This window comes from Poeciliopsis prolifica, unplaced genomic scaffold (assembly GCF_027474105.1).
Source record: "Poeciliopsis prolifica strain line A6 unplaced genomic scaffold, Auburn_PproV2 SCAFFOLD001, whole genome shotgun sequence".
NCBI classification, from domain to species: Eukaryota; Metazoa; Chordata; class Actinopteri; order Cyprinodontiformes; family Poeciliidae; genus Poeciliopsis; species Poeciliopsis prolifica.
Window position 1 is genome coordinate 25759765 of NW_026562376.1, and position 16753 is coordinate 25776517.

The 16753-nt window shown below is 37.8% G+C and overlaps 2 protein-coding genes across 3 annotated transcripts; both read left to right on the forward strand.

Annotated features, from left to right (window-relative positions):
- The first annotated feature begins 1624 nt into the window (after window positions 1–1624).
- Window positions 1625–6291, forward strand: LOC129376681 (uncharacterized). The gene is made up of 3 exons (XM_055056297.1): window positions 1625–1689; window positions 3471–3547; window positions 4096–6291. The coding sequence occupies exon 3, from the start codon at window positions 4102–4104 to the stop codon at window positions 5458–5460; it is 1359 nt and encodes a 452-aa protein (XP_054912272.1). The 5' UTR covers window positions 1625–1689; window positions 3471–3547; window positions 4096–4101; the 3' UTR covers window positions 5461–6291.
- Window positions 6292–6476: 185 nt separating this feature from the next.
- LOC129376539 (mixed lineage kinase domain-like protein) lies at window positions 6477–14893 on the forward strand. 2 transcript variants are annotated; one of them, XM_055056216.1, is made up of 11 exons: window positions 6477–6572; window positions 7678–8131; window positions 8803–8889; window positions 9769–9934; window positions 10234–10334; window positions 10406–10541; window positions 11141–11225; window positions 11301–11455; window positions 11783–11832; window positions 12212–12358; window positions 12466–14893. In XM_055056216.1, the coding sequence occupies exons 2-11, from the start codon at window positions 7684–7686 to the stop codon at window positions 12513–12515; spliced, it is 1425 nt and encodes a 474-aa protein (XP_054912191.1). In that variant the 5' UTR covers window positions 6477–6572; window positions 7678–7683; the 3' UTR covers window positions 12516–14893. The 2 variants fall into 2 exon arrangements, with proteins under 2 accessions (XP_054912191.1, XP_054912140.1); XM_055056165.1 differs by lacking the exon at window positions 6477–6572 and having other exon boundaries at window positions 7639–8131.
- The last annotated feature ends 1860 nt before the right edge of the window (window positions 14894–16753 follow it).

Below are 16753 nucleotides of genomic sequence, written 5' to 3' on the forward strand. Positions count from 1 at the left end.
AAAAACATTCATCTAAATGAATGGTGAAGGCAGAGTGTGTGGTGTACAAGACAAACTGTGAATGATTAACTGGAGCAGAACCTCCACCAGTGGGAATACTGGGCAGCCTGGGCAGATGGAGATAAGTCCAAAATATGTCACTTTTACAGTTTGTACATGGCTGCTTTCACTCTGTCTCCATTCCTGTAAAACTCTCAATCATTTTATGTTTCATGCATTAATGTTTTAAAAAGTTTTTTTCTCAGATTTTTCTTTTTAGACTAAAGCAATTATTTAGTTCACAGCAAACCTTTCAAACAATATCTGTTGTATTAAAGCACACATATCATTTAGATCTTCGTGAGGATTCCTGAGTGTCTGGTTTGGTTTTAGTTTGGGAAAAAATATAAAACCAAAGCAGAATCCAGGGTCTGGTTCAGATCAGAGTCTGATTCAGATCAGGGTCTGGTTCAGATCAGAGTCTGATTCAGATCAGGGTCTGGTTCAGATCAGAGTCTGGTTCAGATCAGAGTCTGGTTCAGATCAGGATCTGGTTCAGATCAGGATCTGGTTCAGATCAGAGTCTGGTTCAGATCAGAGTCTGGTTCAGATCAGATTCTGGTTCAGATCAGGATCTGGTTCAGATCAGAGTCTGGTTCAGATCAGGATCTGGTTCAGTTCAGAGTCTGGTTCAGATCAGGATCTGGTTCAGATCAGAGTCTGGTTCAGATCAGATTCTGGTTCAGATCAGGATCTGGTTCAGATCAGTCTGGTTCAGATCAGGATCTGGTTCAGATCAGAGTCTGGTTCAGATCAGATTCTGGTTCAGATCAGGATCTGGTCCAGATCAGAGTCTGGTTCAGATCAAGATCTGGTTCAGATCCTGACAGACAGTAAATAGCTTCATATTTACTGTTTTATTTGATTATTTTATTTTCAGCCATTTTTGCTGCTCATTACTTCACTGCTCAACAGAACAGTAATGATGGGTGATGCAAATGTCGGTTGACCATTTATATCTGATGATATGATTTCACAGGAATGAGGAAGCAGACACACTCTGGAATGAAGTCATATGTCAGTAAGTTATGATGTCATCCATCCACTGCTGCAGAAGCAGAGCTTTACTGACCTATAACCACCTGCTTCTTGGTCCAGTAATCAACAAACCCCTCATTGTGTTTATCTTAGACCTGGTGTGGGCTGTCATGGTTCTGACCTCTTGTCCTGCTGGGTTCTGTGTTTTCCCTTATGTGGAGTCTGCAGTTTTGTAAGCCTGTTGTTAACTCTTTCAGTTTGTTCATTAAAAATTCAGTTCATTTTGATTCCAACTCCTCTTGTCTGGACGTGGGTCCAACTCCTGAAAATATGGCAACAGACAAACATGTGTTCTTTTATTTAAACATGTTTTCTAATGAAGAAGACATTCCTGTTGTTAGCATTTCAGAACCTCTCTCATCCGGATGCCACGGCACAGCTGCCAGTCAGTAACAGTGGAGTTACTGACTGTCAGAGATCCAACTGGAATTTCAGGTTCAACCCAGAGATAAGTCTTTGGTTCCACTTTTGCAGAAATATTTGTGGCATCAGGTTCTGAATATGTGCCAAACAGAAACGGCAGTAAAGAAATAACCTGAGAGTTTATCCGGTTTGATTTCAGTACGAGCCATTGGACTTGAACACAGGCAGCTTCTGACAATCTACCAAAAGGTAAATAATCGAGTATTTCTAAGAACCCAGAATGGCCCAATGGTGACAATATCTGGAGAGATATTGAGACTATTTGTTATCTGACTATATAAGATCCTGTAAGCAGGTGCAGAAAAAAGAAGGAAGAACTTTTTCTCCTCTTTTTGTAACTCTGGTCTTACTGCTTCTGCATGTTTGATTATCTGTCTAATGTCATTCTTTTATCTCCTAACTATGTATTTTATTCTGCTCTTTTCTAAAGCACAGTAACTTATATTATTCCGATGATCTGGATTTTTAGGAGAAAACATTTTAGTATTAAAATGATATTTCCTCCACAAGAGGACAAAGTGTGGAGAATCTCTCCATTTTCTCACACCCTTGTCCCTCATGGTGTCAGGAGAGACACCATGAGGGACACCACAGTAACCTGTCTCCAGGTTACTGTGGGCAACATGCTTTAACCGCTGAATGCCATTTTTTATTGCACTTCATGGTATAGCCATTCAGCTTTTTGTGTACAAAATGTCTGAAAACTAAAAGCCTTTAAAGGTTCTCAGACATATGAGGATTTGTTCATTAATGACATGTTTGGCTTTGTGGATCCTATGAATTTTAATTTGGAGTTTTATATCATAGTAAGGCAACTTTGCTTAATCTAAGCTTTGACTGATTTCTTAATAATAATAATAATAATAATAATAATAATAATAATGATAATAATAGTAACTTGTAAATGTACTAATAGCATTAATTGAGGTGTGAATGCAGCCTCAACATTGCACCGGGGTCTGTCTCTGTTCCCGTCACACATTCTGATTTCAAAGAATTCTGACGCTCACGTGTTTGACTCAGCAGAAAGTCATCTCACCCTGCAGCGCTTTGCAATTTGTAGATGAATTGCTGTTGTCTGCAGTTGCTTTTACTTTGTAAAATACACACAAAAAAACTTGTGTACTTTTACACACATTTTCAATTCAATTGACCTGACGAACGTCAATTGCAAATGTCATCTGAATTCAGTTTTTTCTGTCTGTTCATGTTTTCCGAACAACTGGAGGAGGATGCATGTTTGTCATAGTTTAAAGGCATGTTGGCCTTCAGGTTCCTGATTGCCTCGTTTCATTTGCTGTGGATATGGACCATGCTATTTTGGTTTAAGACTAGATGGAAATCTGGACTGCTTAGTCCTGGAGAAGCCATAGATTCTAGAATTGCACCGCTCATGGTGGGAGCCTGTTGGAAAAGCTCTGTTACATCATGTCTAATTTATTCAACAGCTGCTTGCAAAAATTGTGCAAAAGAAGCTAATTTTACCAAATCTGCTGTCTTGCTCAAGACAGCAGTAACATTAAGTACATACACATTAAGATTCAAGGATAAATTATAACACAAGAAGTCACCAAGATTACTTGCATAATATCCCAAGACAGCCTACCTTTGTGTGTGTTTGTATATGAATTTATGCACATTAATGAGTGCGATTGGGTGAATTTGTAAAGCACTTCTCAGAGGTCAGTATGAATGACTACAACAAAAACATTCAGGTCAACTTCACAAGCAACCTTCTGTTGCCAAAAGTGTTTTCCTTAAAAAGTAGAATTATGGAAGAACTACTTTTTTGTTTTTTGCATCAAAGCAATTGGAGATATGGTTTAAAATATGAAATGTCTGTGGACAGACATTCATCAATCATGCTCAATGCAGTTACTCTGACATTTATCCTTGGCTTCACATTACAAAACTAAATGCTAACTTCATTTCTCCGTGTGTTTTATTGTTTTATTTTGACCTTTGGACAGGTGACCTGCTCAGGGTGTGCCCTGCCTCTCACCCAGTGCTGGAGTCAGGCAGCAAGCCTCCATAACCAGCAAAATAAGTAAGTAAAAACAATCAATGGACTGATGGGTGTTGAATTTGTGTGTATCCACTTTTCAGTGGAGTCTTGTTGTACCTGTTGCCTTGTGTGAATATGTCATGTGTTGATGTCAACCTACCAAATTTGCCTTAGGTTGTAATCTGTCATATTTACAAATGATTTCTGTTTTTATTAAAATAGATTTTAAAGTAACTATACCTGAATCTTATTTGTCAATACAACTTTATAACAAAATTTAACTAAAGAAAAATAAAGCTTGTTAAATCTGAACCTATTTTTATACCTTCAATATTGGGAGACCAATTTATCCTTAACATGACTTCACAATCCATGTAATGAAATGTGATTGGACTATGATCAAGATTATTTGGGTAAGCTGCATACCAAACTGCCAGAATCTGTTTAAAAAAACTTATTCTGAAAATGAAATAAAGAGTTGACTGTCATCAAGTTTGTTTTTCCCCAGTTTATTTAACTAGCAAGTTATGAACTATATATTATGTTATGACATAATCACATCTTTGGCTGTTGTTTGTCTGTCCTAACAGGTAATAATGGACACGATAGGAAGTATCTTTAGCTTATGCAAAACCATCTACCAAAGGGCCGATAATGCGAATGCCAACAAAGATCGCTGTCAACGAATCGTCAATAGAGTTCGAACCTTGGAGGGGCTTGTTAAAGCCATTAAAGAAAAGGAACCTGGTCAAATCTCTTCTACAGTTCAACAAGCTCTGAATGAACTCTACGAAACACTAATGTCTGCAGAACGACTAATGGCAAAAGTCAATAACTCCAGTGCTATTAAAAGCTTTGTTAACTCTAACTCTAATGAGGATAAGTTCAGTAAGATGAATTGTAAACTTGATGACAATTTCCAGATCCTGTCAGGAGCACTGCAGATTGAACAGAGGGATATGTTGATTGAGCTCTGCTCAAGCAAGACGGGTGTTAATGAAGGTAATGGCCCTGCACAGACATCTCCATTGCTATTCCCAATGCCTGAGCCCTGGCATGCAACACAAGTGTTTTCCCTTGTTGCTCAGATGCCTCCTACAGTACCAATGTCTCCTCAAGCACCACCTTTCAGCCCCACAGGACCTTTTTCTCCCCAAGCACCACAATTCAGAACTGCAGTGCCTTATCCTCCCCAGACGCCACAGTTCAGTCCTCCAGCACCGTTGCCTCCTCAAACACAGCAGTTCAGTCCTCCAGCACCGTTGCCTCCTCAAACACAGCAGTTCAGTCCTCCAGCACCGTTGCCTCCTCAAACACAGCAGTTCAGTCCTCCAGCACCGTTGCCTCCCCAAACACAGCAGTTCAGTCCTCCAGCACCGTTGCCTCCTCAAACACAGCAGTTCAGTCCTCCAGCACCGTTGCCTCCTCAAACACAGCAGTTCAGTCCTCCAGCACCGTTGCCTCCTCAAACACAGCAGTTCAGACCTCCAGCACCGTTGCCTCCTCAAACACAACAGTTTAGTCCTCCAGCACCGTTGCCTCCCCAAACACAGCAGTACAGACCTCCAGCACCTTATCCTCCCCAAACACAGCAGTTCAGACCTCCAGCACCTTATCCTCCCCAAACACAGCAGTTCAGACCTCCAGCGCCTTATCCTCCCCAAACACAGCAGTTCAGACCTCCAGCACCGTTGCCTCCTCAAACACAACAGTTCAGACCTCCAGCACCGTTGCCTCCCCAAACACAACAGTTCAGACCTCCAGCACCTTATCCTCCCCAGACTCCACAGTTCAGGCCTCCCCAGACACCCATGTCAGGGCCCATCTCGGCCCCTCACCGTTTCCCTGCTTCAGTTCCAGCCCAGCCCCTTAACCCTGGCAATGTTACACCAACGTCTGGCTCTGCCGTAATGACAGTTGTGACACATTATCCAGTCAACCCTGGTTTTCAGTAATTTGCAATCCGAAATACTAAATGGACACAACTTTTGTCATCAAAAACATACTTGCAGTGTTGCCTTGATTCTTTCCTGCATGTTTGAGCAATCTTTTAGTCTCTTGTGACAACCATTTAGTGGTGCAAAACGCCTGTAACATGATGCTGAAGTTGGACCTAGCGCCGCCTTCGAGACGCAGCTCCTCCTAGTTTCAGTTTCCACAGAGCAGCACCCTCCCCCCCATTCTATGTAACCCTGTATATAATCTGACAAACTCAACCTAGTAGAAATAACTTTTTAACTCTATTAATGGATCCATTATATGTCTATATTCTGCTGTCTTTCCCAGATAATTTATTGATTTTATATTATCATTGTTATTATTCAATTGTTATTTTAATTTCTTAATCCACTGATGATGATGTCAGTGTTATTTCATTCAGTTCACTATCATTGCTTACACATGCATATTCCATCACTAACCCACAGCACTTCTTTTCTTTTCACAAATGTACTGTTACTATGTATCTTGTACTGTGATGACTAATGGAAAAATTAACAAATTAAAAAATGCAACCCATTTATTGACCTGCACCAATGGCTTCCATATAATTTTCTGCTGTTTTATAACGTTATAATTGTTTTATATCATGTCAGTAAAAAAGAACTGTACTTTACTATGTGCTGAATAATCATCCTCTCTAAAACTAGCAGTTCTTTTGTCACTGCTGGAGTCATTACACAAATGTTGAACTTTGGTTCTCAAAATTTGTTTGTTTTATGCGTTAATCATTCTTTTCTTTTTGCTCAAAGTCCGTTTTCCTGAATTTATTGTAAATAAATAAAACATTAAAACATGTTACTGAAAACAATTGTAATCATTGCCCAGAAATCCAACAAAGTACAGAGGCAGTCAGCAGAATTCAACACACCCTTCCTGTTTCAGTGAGTCACGGTTCTGCTTTGTATAGATGTCAGGCTGTAGGAACACAGGACACTCCCACAATGCAGCAAGTTTCAGAGACAAACAGGAAGAACTTCTAAACTACCAGGTTTTACTTTTACCCCACGCTAACAGATAGCACAGTGCTGGGAAAGCAGGCACATTAGCTGCTGACTACATCTTGCAGGTAAATTATATTTATTACTTTTGATTCTCTGTAACATAGAAAGCTCTACTTGCAGGTCACTGTGTTGTTGAGTCACCAAATACAAGCAAAATCTCTTCATCAGTGTGATACTCTCAAAAGAAGCTCCAGACCCCCCTGAGTTGGCTCACTGTAGCAACCTGGTATCCCTAATGTTACATTAAAGGCCGTTGTTAAAAAGCCATTGTGAATGGATCCATCATAACAACTGCTCAAATCAAAAGAGCATTTTTCAGAGGTTATTACACTCCTGTCTTCAAGCGTTAGAAGAATGTCTGGCCACATGCACAGCAAGAGACAAAGACAACAGACAGATAAACAGCTTCCCAAATAAAACGTTTTCTTTGGAATGAACTTTATGTTAATACCGTTTGTCTGGACAGGTTTGATCACAGGGAGGTAAACTGAATCAAATCCTGTTTTATTTGTTTTGTGTTTGAAAAAGCAGCACACCAGTCAAAAAGCAGTCCAAGCAGAGTCCAAGCTGAAACTTATATTTTATATTATTATAAAATATAAGTTTTTTATATTTGCCTATACTTATATTTTACAAGCTGTCATTGTCAAGTGACGGTTTCATCGTGTTTGTTTTCAATCAAACAAGTTTATTTGCATAGCACTTTTCATTAGCAAGGCATTTTGATGTGCTTTATGTAATAAAAACACAAAAGAATCAACAATTGAAACATTACATTTCACCAAGAGTTATATTCGTTATATTTAATTAGAATTTATTGTCTAGTGCTAATAAACACACTGTTTTTATACATTGTTTTGACCCTAATTGTATTTGAGGAGTTCAGGTGTTACACAAGGTAAAATGAAAATGTATTCTGATAATAATAATAAATAAACCACTGTCAAAACTATTTCTTGTTACATTATACTGTATGTATACAGTGCAATAAAACATATGCATATTTCAAAAACTGCAAAGATAACTAAAATAAAATATAAAAAATACATATCCATGTATTTCTGTGTCATTTGATATTAATGGCAGTTTTTTTTTTGCCAGTGTCTCACAGAGACCTTAACTTATGTTCTAATGTTCTGTTGTAAACTTTCTGCTCTCTCTCCCTTTCAGCCGATCATGGATTATGTGGAGCCCATTCTGTCTGTTGCTTCACAGATCTACACTCTGGTTGAGAACGTTAAGGCCAATAAAAAGCGCTGCTGTCGTGTTGTGGAGCGAGTAAAGGCCTTGGAGAACTTGGTGAAGTCAATCAAACAGAGGGACGCAGTGAAGCTCTCTGCTGAGGTGGAGAACTCCCTGCAGGGACTCTCAATCACTCTCAGATCAGCCCAGGAGCTCATTGAGAAATACACTCTGTCAAACTTGGTGAAGCGCATCCTGAAGTCCAGCAGTCATGGAGACGAATTCAACAGTGTGAATGAGCGGCTCAATGATGCCTTCCAAACCCTGGCATTAGCTCTGCAGCTGGAGCATGGAAATCAGGTGTACATGGTTTTTGAGCAGATCTCCAGGCAGAAGGAAGATGAAGCCGACAGCAGGGAAGATGATGCAGAATTGAAAAGAAGTGAGAAAAACTGACTTTGGTTTCACTTTGCAAATTAAATTGTACATTTTAGTTAAATAAAACTGCAGATATATGCAGTAGTTATCTGAAAAATAAATATGATACATGTTTGATAAATCACATAAAATTAGTCTAAAACCACTAAGGAACAAAATGGCTGCCTTTAAAAAAAGACAATCTCTGCATTAACATTCCATTATAGATTGCATCTCAAAAGCACAGTTGGTTTTCAGCAGCTTGTCCTAAATAAATAAAATTAAAATAAATGTATTTATATTTAAAAATTTTGTATATCAAACGAAACTTATTTTGTTTGCTATACGCCAGTACTTATCAAATTCCAAAATACTGGAGTTTAATATAGCAACGCCAGTATTTCTGTAACTATTTGGACAACTGCAGAGAAGAGACCAAGCATAGCAGCAGACAGCAGGTGAGGTATTTATGCCCCCGTAGCATAAATACTGTGAATACACATTTCATTTCTTTCCAAAAACCTTAAATAATCAGTTTATCTGATGTCCCCTTGTTAAAGTGGGCAAAGAAATTCAGGTCAATTAAACTTTCAGGAGACAGTTTATGTCAGAATCAGATGTAATACTAACAGTTTAAACCTTTTAGTATCTGCTTCTGTTCACATTGTTGCCTACATCTGTGCCTCTGTTCCTCAGTGCTCATGGAATACGGTGAATATGTGGAAACTATACAAAGGGAACTTGAAGACATTAAATCCAATGTAGTAAAAATTGTGGAGATGTGTGAGTATACAGTAACTTCACTCTGTTGAAACTCCATACACTGTAATTTTCTCAAGTATTACTATTTTGTCACTGTTTCCATTTTGATTTTTGGAAAAAAAAAACCCTTTAACAAACCTCAGCTTTGATAAAATGACTGATTGCATTTCTAAAGGTTTAATATTTTGTCACTTGATTTTTGTCATTATTATTTCTCATACCTTATTTTTGCCAAAAAAATACCCACTCATCCATTCAAGTGAAGTACAGTATTGAAATATGGTCTCTATGCACACTTCATCGTCATCAGGAATATCACAGCAACGAAGGCAGCAGTTCAGTCATACAGTGGAAGGTGACATGAAATGCAACATGTGAGATTCAGACATGCAAACAGTGACACCACTTAACTCTAAAGCAGAGGATATTTGTTCTGAGGATATTTATAAAATAATATCTAACAATATAAAAAATGAAATTAGCAGTCAACTACCACACCAGTTATAACATTAATCTATAAAAAAATTGTATATGTCTACATATATTGTGGCGCTGTCACGTGATTAAAAAAAATCAAACATTAATCAGGCTGTAACGCATGATTAATCAATCATGATTAATCACATATAAATATGAACGCAGCTGAGCTTCTTGCAGAAACTGTGGCCTGGGCAACAGCAACCAGGGAAACTTACTCCATAATACATACAGAGAGTAGCAAACTTGTTCATGGGACAGTTGACATACGATATATTTGTGAATTATTAGAACTTTATTAAGCTATAATGTCTGTTAGCCAAATCAGTGGCATGTCGATACTAGAGCACTGCTGTCCAAGTTGAGTATAATTATAACCCTTTTGGTAAATTTGTAAATAGTATTTTTCTTCTACTTTCATAGTAAATAAACCCAGAATCACAACTATGGACATCCGAATGATTAAACCAGATGAACTGAAGAATGTTGAGGAAAAGCCGTTCATGACAACACCGACCTCTGAGGTCTACAAAGGAGAGTTTGGTGGCTTCACAGTGGCCATCAAGAAATACACAGGAGCCAGCCCAGGGTCTGTGGCCTATTTAAAGTCATGTGTGAATTTTGTTTCAGAAATTGAAGAGCAAATTGAGAAACACAGTTTATATGTTTGGAGGATCTAAGAAAATCACTTGGTGTAATCCAAAATAATCTAAGAAATTTTTTTTATTTCAAACTGGCCTGGAAATAATATATTCGGATTAATATCAATTACTACGGAACTAATTTATCAAAGAAGTTCTTTAAATGTCTGTTTCCTCATACAAACGTTTACTCATCGTCCAAGTGTTTCTGAAAAACTGTTACCATGAACATCTTCTCTACCTGCAGGACGGTAAAGTCTGTCTTCAATAAGGAAGTTGACACAATGAAACGCTTTGAGTCACCCAACATCCTGCGAATGTTTGGCATCTGCATCCAAGAAGAGAACAGTGAGTAGTGATGAACACGGCGCTCAGGTTGGTTCAAATAGCAAAGAATTATGTCACGCTTTATTCTGCAGCTTCAAACCCTGAATTCCTCGTCATCATGGAGTATTGTGAAAAGGGAAGCCTTCGAGATGTTCTGAACTCCAAACATGAGCTGTTATGGGCCAGGAAAGCATCCATGTGTTTGGATGCAGCACAGGGGCTTTATCGGTAAGTTGGCTGAAGTTGTCTGTCGGTGAAACTCAAATTTAAAGATTAAAAGAGGAATTAAAAAATGTGTTTGTGAATATTAGCGTAAGAGAACTGTAATGTAATCAGAACTGTGACGATGATGATGATGATGATAATAATAATAATAATAATGGAGGAACTGGGTTCCTGTCTAAGAAAGAAATTAAAATAATTGTAGTTGAAACATTTAGGAGATCTTTATGATATGGAAGTTATTCTCATTGACATTTTTGTTTTTGTGGAAGAAAACGATCAACAGACGATCTGCTCCAGGCCTCTGAGCCGCCCTCAGTGGTAGAGGCAGAGATCAGAGATTTCAGACAGGAATGTTTTGTCTGTGTTTGCAGCTTGTTAGGGAAGTTCTTAATGTTCCACATGGTCCATAGTGGGGTTGGTGATACTGAGCCTCCTGCTAGATCTCCACCTACTTCCCCCAAATACACAGAGTGTAGTAACTTAAAGCTAGCAAATTGAGATGAGCAGTATTATATGCTTATTTGACAAAAGCATTATTCAAGTTCAGGATGGTTTTATACATGCCTAAACAAATCAAAGTAATGTGTAATAATGTCTTCTAGACTCCATCTAACTGAGGAAATAAGTAAACTTCACATGAGCATCACAAGCAGCAAGTTCCTCGTGGATGAGAACTACAGAGTGAAGGTAAAAAATTGAAAACACACTGGAACGAGAGGCTGGCAACCATTTTTTCACTCCTTACACGCTTTTTGTTTTCAGCTGGGAGGGTTAGAACTGGCCAAGACAGAGACATCGCTGAAAAGAACAACGAAGAGTAAAGAGAAGGACAAAACCCTCAGCTCACTGTGCTACTCGTCTCCCCAGCAGCTCAGCAACATCAACCACCCATACACCAAAGAGTGTGAGATCTACAGGTTGGTGTCACCATCCAGTCAGTGTTTGCTTTCACATGACTTCTTCTGAGAAACCGCTTTTGATTTGCAGTGGTTTCCCAAATGAGTGTTTACAGTGTTAACATTTAAAATACTGAAGATTACATGAGCTACATGAGCGAGGCAGGACAATTGATTCATTCAAAGTGTTTGTAAAAGAACAGTCAGAAAGTCGGCTGTGTTTTTCATATGACTTTTATTCTTTGCATTGGTAAAGGTGGAATCAGAATGATTGGAATGAAATACGTCACAAATGAAATAAGGAGAGAAAAATCCCATTCATCAAAGTATCACCTTGTTCTTTTTCAGTTTGGGAATCGTTCTGTGGGAAATTGCCACTCGTAAGAAGCCATTTGAAGGTGTGTATCTCTTTGCAGATAATCTTTGTTAAATTTGTTAGATTTAGATTAAATTGTACTTTCATCAACCAGGAAGTTTGTTTCAGTTTTGTTCACTAGAAAAAACAGGACCTTGTAAAATGGTTTAACTTTGTTTTTAGAAATACAGATTTTTGCTGTTTTACTTACATTTTAACTTTTGTGACGTATTTATACCATCTTCAATGTCCAGTAGAAAAACCTGGTATTTCTACTGGACAAAGACAGATGACTGGTATTTTTGACCAGTCATCTGTCTTTGAGTTTGGAAGGACAAACATTACAGGTTCTCAAGCAGATCTGAGCCATGGCTGATTTCATTCCTTGATCTTTTGTGAAAAGTTTCTCTTTCTTCTTCCAGACTGCGGTGGCGATGACAAAATCATTTCTAAAAAAGTGCTTGAGGAGAAATATCAAGAGCCGCTCCCTGCTGACTGTCCTGACTCCCTGGGGAAGATGATCAACGCCTGCAGGGCTTATGAAAGCTCTCACAGGCCATCTGCAGGCGGTATGCAGCTGCTGTTTTTGCTCAGTTCTACTTTTACAGCTGAACATTTGTAGCAGAGCAGAATTAGCCCTGAACGTCTCTGTCTTTGTCTCTCTTGTCCTCTGCAGTGTTGGTGGACAAACTGCGAAGTGTGCTGGTACAGTTCGAGAAACAGTGAAAGCCTTCAACACTGATCACAACATTTGCAATTTTGTTCATGTGATGTGTCACATTGAGCATTGCACTATTTCTTTATGACTGTTTTTTTTAGTTTCCCTGTAGTTTTTAGTAGTTTTGTTTTTGTCTTGTAATTCTAAGTCAAATGTTTTATTTCTTCCATAGCCTCAACATGAGCGCGTCATTGTAACTATGCATCTGTCACTTTAAACAGTAGTTTAAGTTGACACAATACTAAAGCTTTTAACACATGCAAAGAAAAACATTATGATACCACAGTAACCTTTCTTGAAGGTATAGAGTTGCATTATGATATTTCTGTATTGGCAGATCAAAACTGAAATTTGTTGCTCTTTACAGATGTTTCAAGCATTATTCAAGTAGAACTATTTCCACTGCTCTATTTTGGCCACAACTGAGAAGCAGAAGTGCAGAACATATTAGAAAAAAAGTATTTAAAATGTGTTGCTTCCCTTGATTTGCAAAACAGTAGAAGAGGCTAAACGTAGAAGGTGTTTATGTCCTTTGTGGCATTATGTGCTGTACCTGAATTCAGTTCTAATTAATTTTTTTTTTAACTGTAGTGCGTTCATGTGTTCTTCCATTTTTGTGTCAAAGTACTAAATTGTCTCCCCAATGAAAAAATACAAGATTCTTCTATTCTGAGCAGACATGTAATTCATTAAAACATATTTCAAAGTGTAGACAAGGATCAAACGGCTGCTTCACAAAACCAGGATAGTGGATTAAGTTAGTATTTTCCAGATATCTTGGCTTAATTAAGCCTACATACAATTTCACAAAAGCTGCAACAAATAAGTTACCATGGTGATTTATCCTGTGCAGCAAGCCTGCTAGCTGACCTTTGTGACCTATGTGACAATCATTTGAAGACTGGAGTTGTGTTCCAATCTTCACTCCTGGTCTTCTTTGGGGTTTTATTGGTAAAATAGCATGATGATAGGATAGGTTATGTGGTTTTTGACATGGGCAAAAACCTGGGGTGGGATATTGTGGGGGGCAGCTTCCACCCCCATAAACTGTTCCTTAATACGCCCCCATATGTTTAGGGGATTAGACAAATGGGTAGTAAAGAAACAAAGGCAGTACAATGAAGTCAAGCCATGCAGGTATTATACTTTACTTACTTTACAGATTCATTTTAACTTAAAATAACGATCACAATGTAAATTGATTTTATTTTTGGCATGCAATTAATAAATGCCCAGTTTCAATCACACAACAGTTAAAACATATTCTTATTCACATCATAAACATACGATTAGTCTATCATTTTATGAGCTCAGTTATAGTTTATAGGTCACCAGTCCAACACAGTGAAAAGCATCTCATTCTTTCTAAAGCAGATTTCAAATACAAACAGGTGGAATTGAAAAGCAAAACTCTTTCAGCTTCAGGTATCTTGCCTCTGGATGCATCTTACTGTACACGTGTTTACTGAGGAGAAAACTGACTTTTGTCTTGTTTGCCTTTTGTTACTTCGGCATTAGATTTGTTCTAATTATAAGCAGCTCGAATGTTTTCACCTGGTTTAGAGCCACTGGTGGACTGAACAAATTCTCTGGACAGGAAGACCTCATTTCCTCCACAGACTTAAATGAATTATATGGCTGCAAGTTTCAACGCATCTGCATCATTTATTTTAGCAATTACATTTTCTCCAGGGATGACAATATTCTTATCCCTCAAGAAGTAGAGTCAAGGCAGCTGCATAGACATTGAATTATGAATGACTAATTATTATGCAGCTGTTTGGTCTCTGGTCTTTTCGGTCAAAGATAAGAATCTAGAACAAGTTTAGTTATGGTTCATAAAAGACATTCAGTCTTTATTTTTCATGGTAGCTATGTGACAAGAAAAAATATATTTAAAAAATTGATCATTTTGAATTAAAATAAAAAAACATTCTTGCACTCTTAAGTCTTGAGTTTAAGCTGCAGATAGAAGCTTTGGCAGGTGATACGGTGAGCTTTACTCTGAAAGGATGAGGTTGATTTATCAGCCAGTCTGTTGATGTTACCTAGAGCTTCACATTGATGATCATGCCAGTGTTACTTTATGTGAATGCTCCATTAAAGTACTTCAGTTATTTCAGTGCAAAGCATCCATGATTTAACATCCACACTGTATCACTGGTGAAAACTCAGTTTGGTATTTTTGAAACGAGGTTCTGTGAAGTTGTTGTGGAATAAACTCCATCTACAGCAGGAATGTCAAACTTATTTTTGTTTTGGGACAAATCAGTATCATGAATGGTCTTAAAGGGCCGGTTGCGCCAGAATGTATTGATAAAGCCTGTTCACCATCTGTTAAATTATCAATGAATTCTTAAAACTAAATAAATATTATTGAACATCTTTTCAGTTCCTCCAGGATTTTGTGATTCTTTTTGTGAGTGTGAGTGTTGTGGTACTAATTTGGAAATATGTGATATTTCTGCTTATCTATGAAAGTAAATGCAAATTTTTATTACTTGCTGTATAAATCATGGATTATAATCTTTCATCAATTAAGACTGAAGTAACTGTTTAGTACAAATAAGAACGTTTTTGACAGTTTTAGTGCAAAAAAGTATGAAAATTTGTTGATTTTGCATGAATCTCCACAGTAATTCTCAAAAAAGTGAAGGGATTGATTGATATAATTTGGCAGTGAAAACTGCATTGATTTGATTGATGACATGATATTTAAGCTGTTAGTGTTTAGTCTAGATTCTAGAGGGCCACATAAAAAGCTATAGCGGGCCAGATTTGGCCCACAGGCCTGGAGTTTGACACATATGATCTACAGTGAACAGAAGCACAGGTGTAAGTGTCTGTAGGTACGTTAATTAAAAAGGAAATACTGTGAACTGATATCAAACAAAGTTAAGGACAACATAAGTGCAGCAAATTCACCACCTATTAGGAATATACAGAGCCACTGTGGTGCAGATGATAATTTTTCTAATTTGCTGCGCAACATGAAACAGGACACAATATTCCATCATTTGATTTGTATCTCATATAAATAGTTCCTCGGAAATGATTCAGTAAATTGATTTTAAATGTAAAAAAAGGGACTGGCTAATGTCATCAGTCTGAAGCAAGTTCATTTTCAGGCCTCACCTTCAGTTCTCACAGCTCCCAGAAAACAATACTAACATGGTTTTCACAACAACATTTGCCAGTCCCATTTTTTTTTCATATCACTGGTGTAAGACACAAACACCATTGATTATGTTATTGGTGTGCTCTGCATCCTACGGTGTCATTAATGCAGCAAACAAGTTATAAAGCATGTAGAATTTTCTCATCTAAATGTCACTGTCAAAATGCATGCTCACTGTTTGGATGGATATGATGTAATGTAGTCTTATTAGCCATAATTCAGAAGATGAAAACTAAAGCACAAGTGTCTGTTTCCCCAGAAATTAGCTTTCTAACAAATTCACCCTGAGATCAGAGTGCAATGCTCAGAAAAACAGCAACATTTTTCATTTCCTAATGGGTTGCATGGTGTTACAGGTGATTGTACTGTTGCCATACAGCAAACAGCAAACCTGCCAAACCTGCCATACCTTGGCAGGTTTGTTTTTACTTAAAGTTTTTATGTCCTCTGATTAAAAACTCTTCACAAATTTAATACAGAGTAAAGCACAGAGCTCAATGAACAATTTAAAATGCAAGCTGACAAGAGTAACACAGGAATAAGAGAGCTGCAAAATATTAATTATATATTTGCCACTGTTGGCTCAGTTTTCCTGAGAGTTATAATATAAATTTGGAATACATGTAGTAACTGTCATACTTCGGATCGAGATTATCTATCTAGACAGAATGACACCAACATGGATCAACAATGGAGATGGAGATAAGCGCTGCAATTCACAAAACCTGTTAAAGTTACCTCATTCTCTGACATTTCCTATTTTCTCTTTATTACCTTGCTGTTTTGCCTCTCTGCAGCGAGTATCCATCACTGGGTTAATTAACAAACACAGATAAGACAAAGTGCAGGCCTGTTAACACCTGCTGGGGGAAATTATTCTTATCTGCCCTGCATTTGACTCAATTCTAGATAAGAACTTAACAGAGTTCAATGTGGCCCATAAAAACATGGCTGAAGATCCATAGCAAATTAACCCCTTCAGCCAAACCTCAATGGGGGTCAATAAAGCAGGGCGTTTGCTGGTGCTTTACAACTATGGATCCTGCAGCACTGGCTGCCTATTCACTA

What these genes read in the sequence shown, in the direction of transcription:
- LOC129376681 (XM_055056297.1), top strand. Translation starts at nt 4,102, where the DNA reads ATGGACACGATAGGAAGTATCTTTAGCTTATGCAAAACCATCTACCAA.
- LOC129376539 (XM_055056165.1), top strand. Translation starts at nt 7,639, where the DNA reads ATGTTCTGTTGTAAACTTTCTGCTCTCTCTCCCTTTCAGCCGATCATG. An exon ending in ATGAGAACTACAGAGTGAAG is followed by an intron (nt 11,226 to 11,300) that starts GTAAAAAATTGA and finishes TTTTGTTTTCAG; the next exon opens with CTGGGAGGGTTAGAACTGGC. An exon ending in TCGTAAGAAGCCATTTGAAG is followed by an intron (nt 11,833 to 12,211) that starts GTGTGTATCTCT and finishes TTCTTCTTCCAG; the next exon opens with ACTGCGGTGGCGATGACAAA.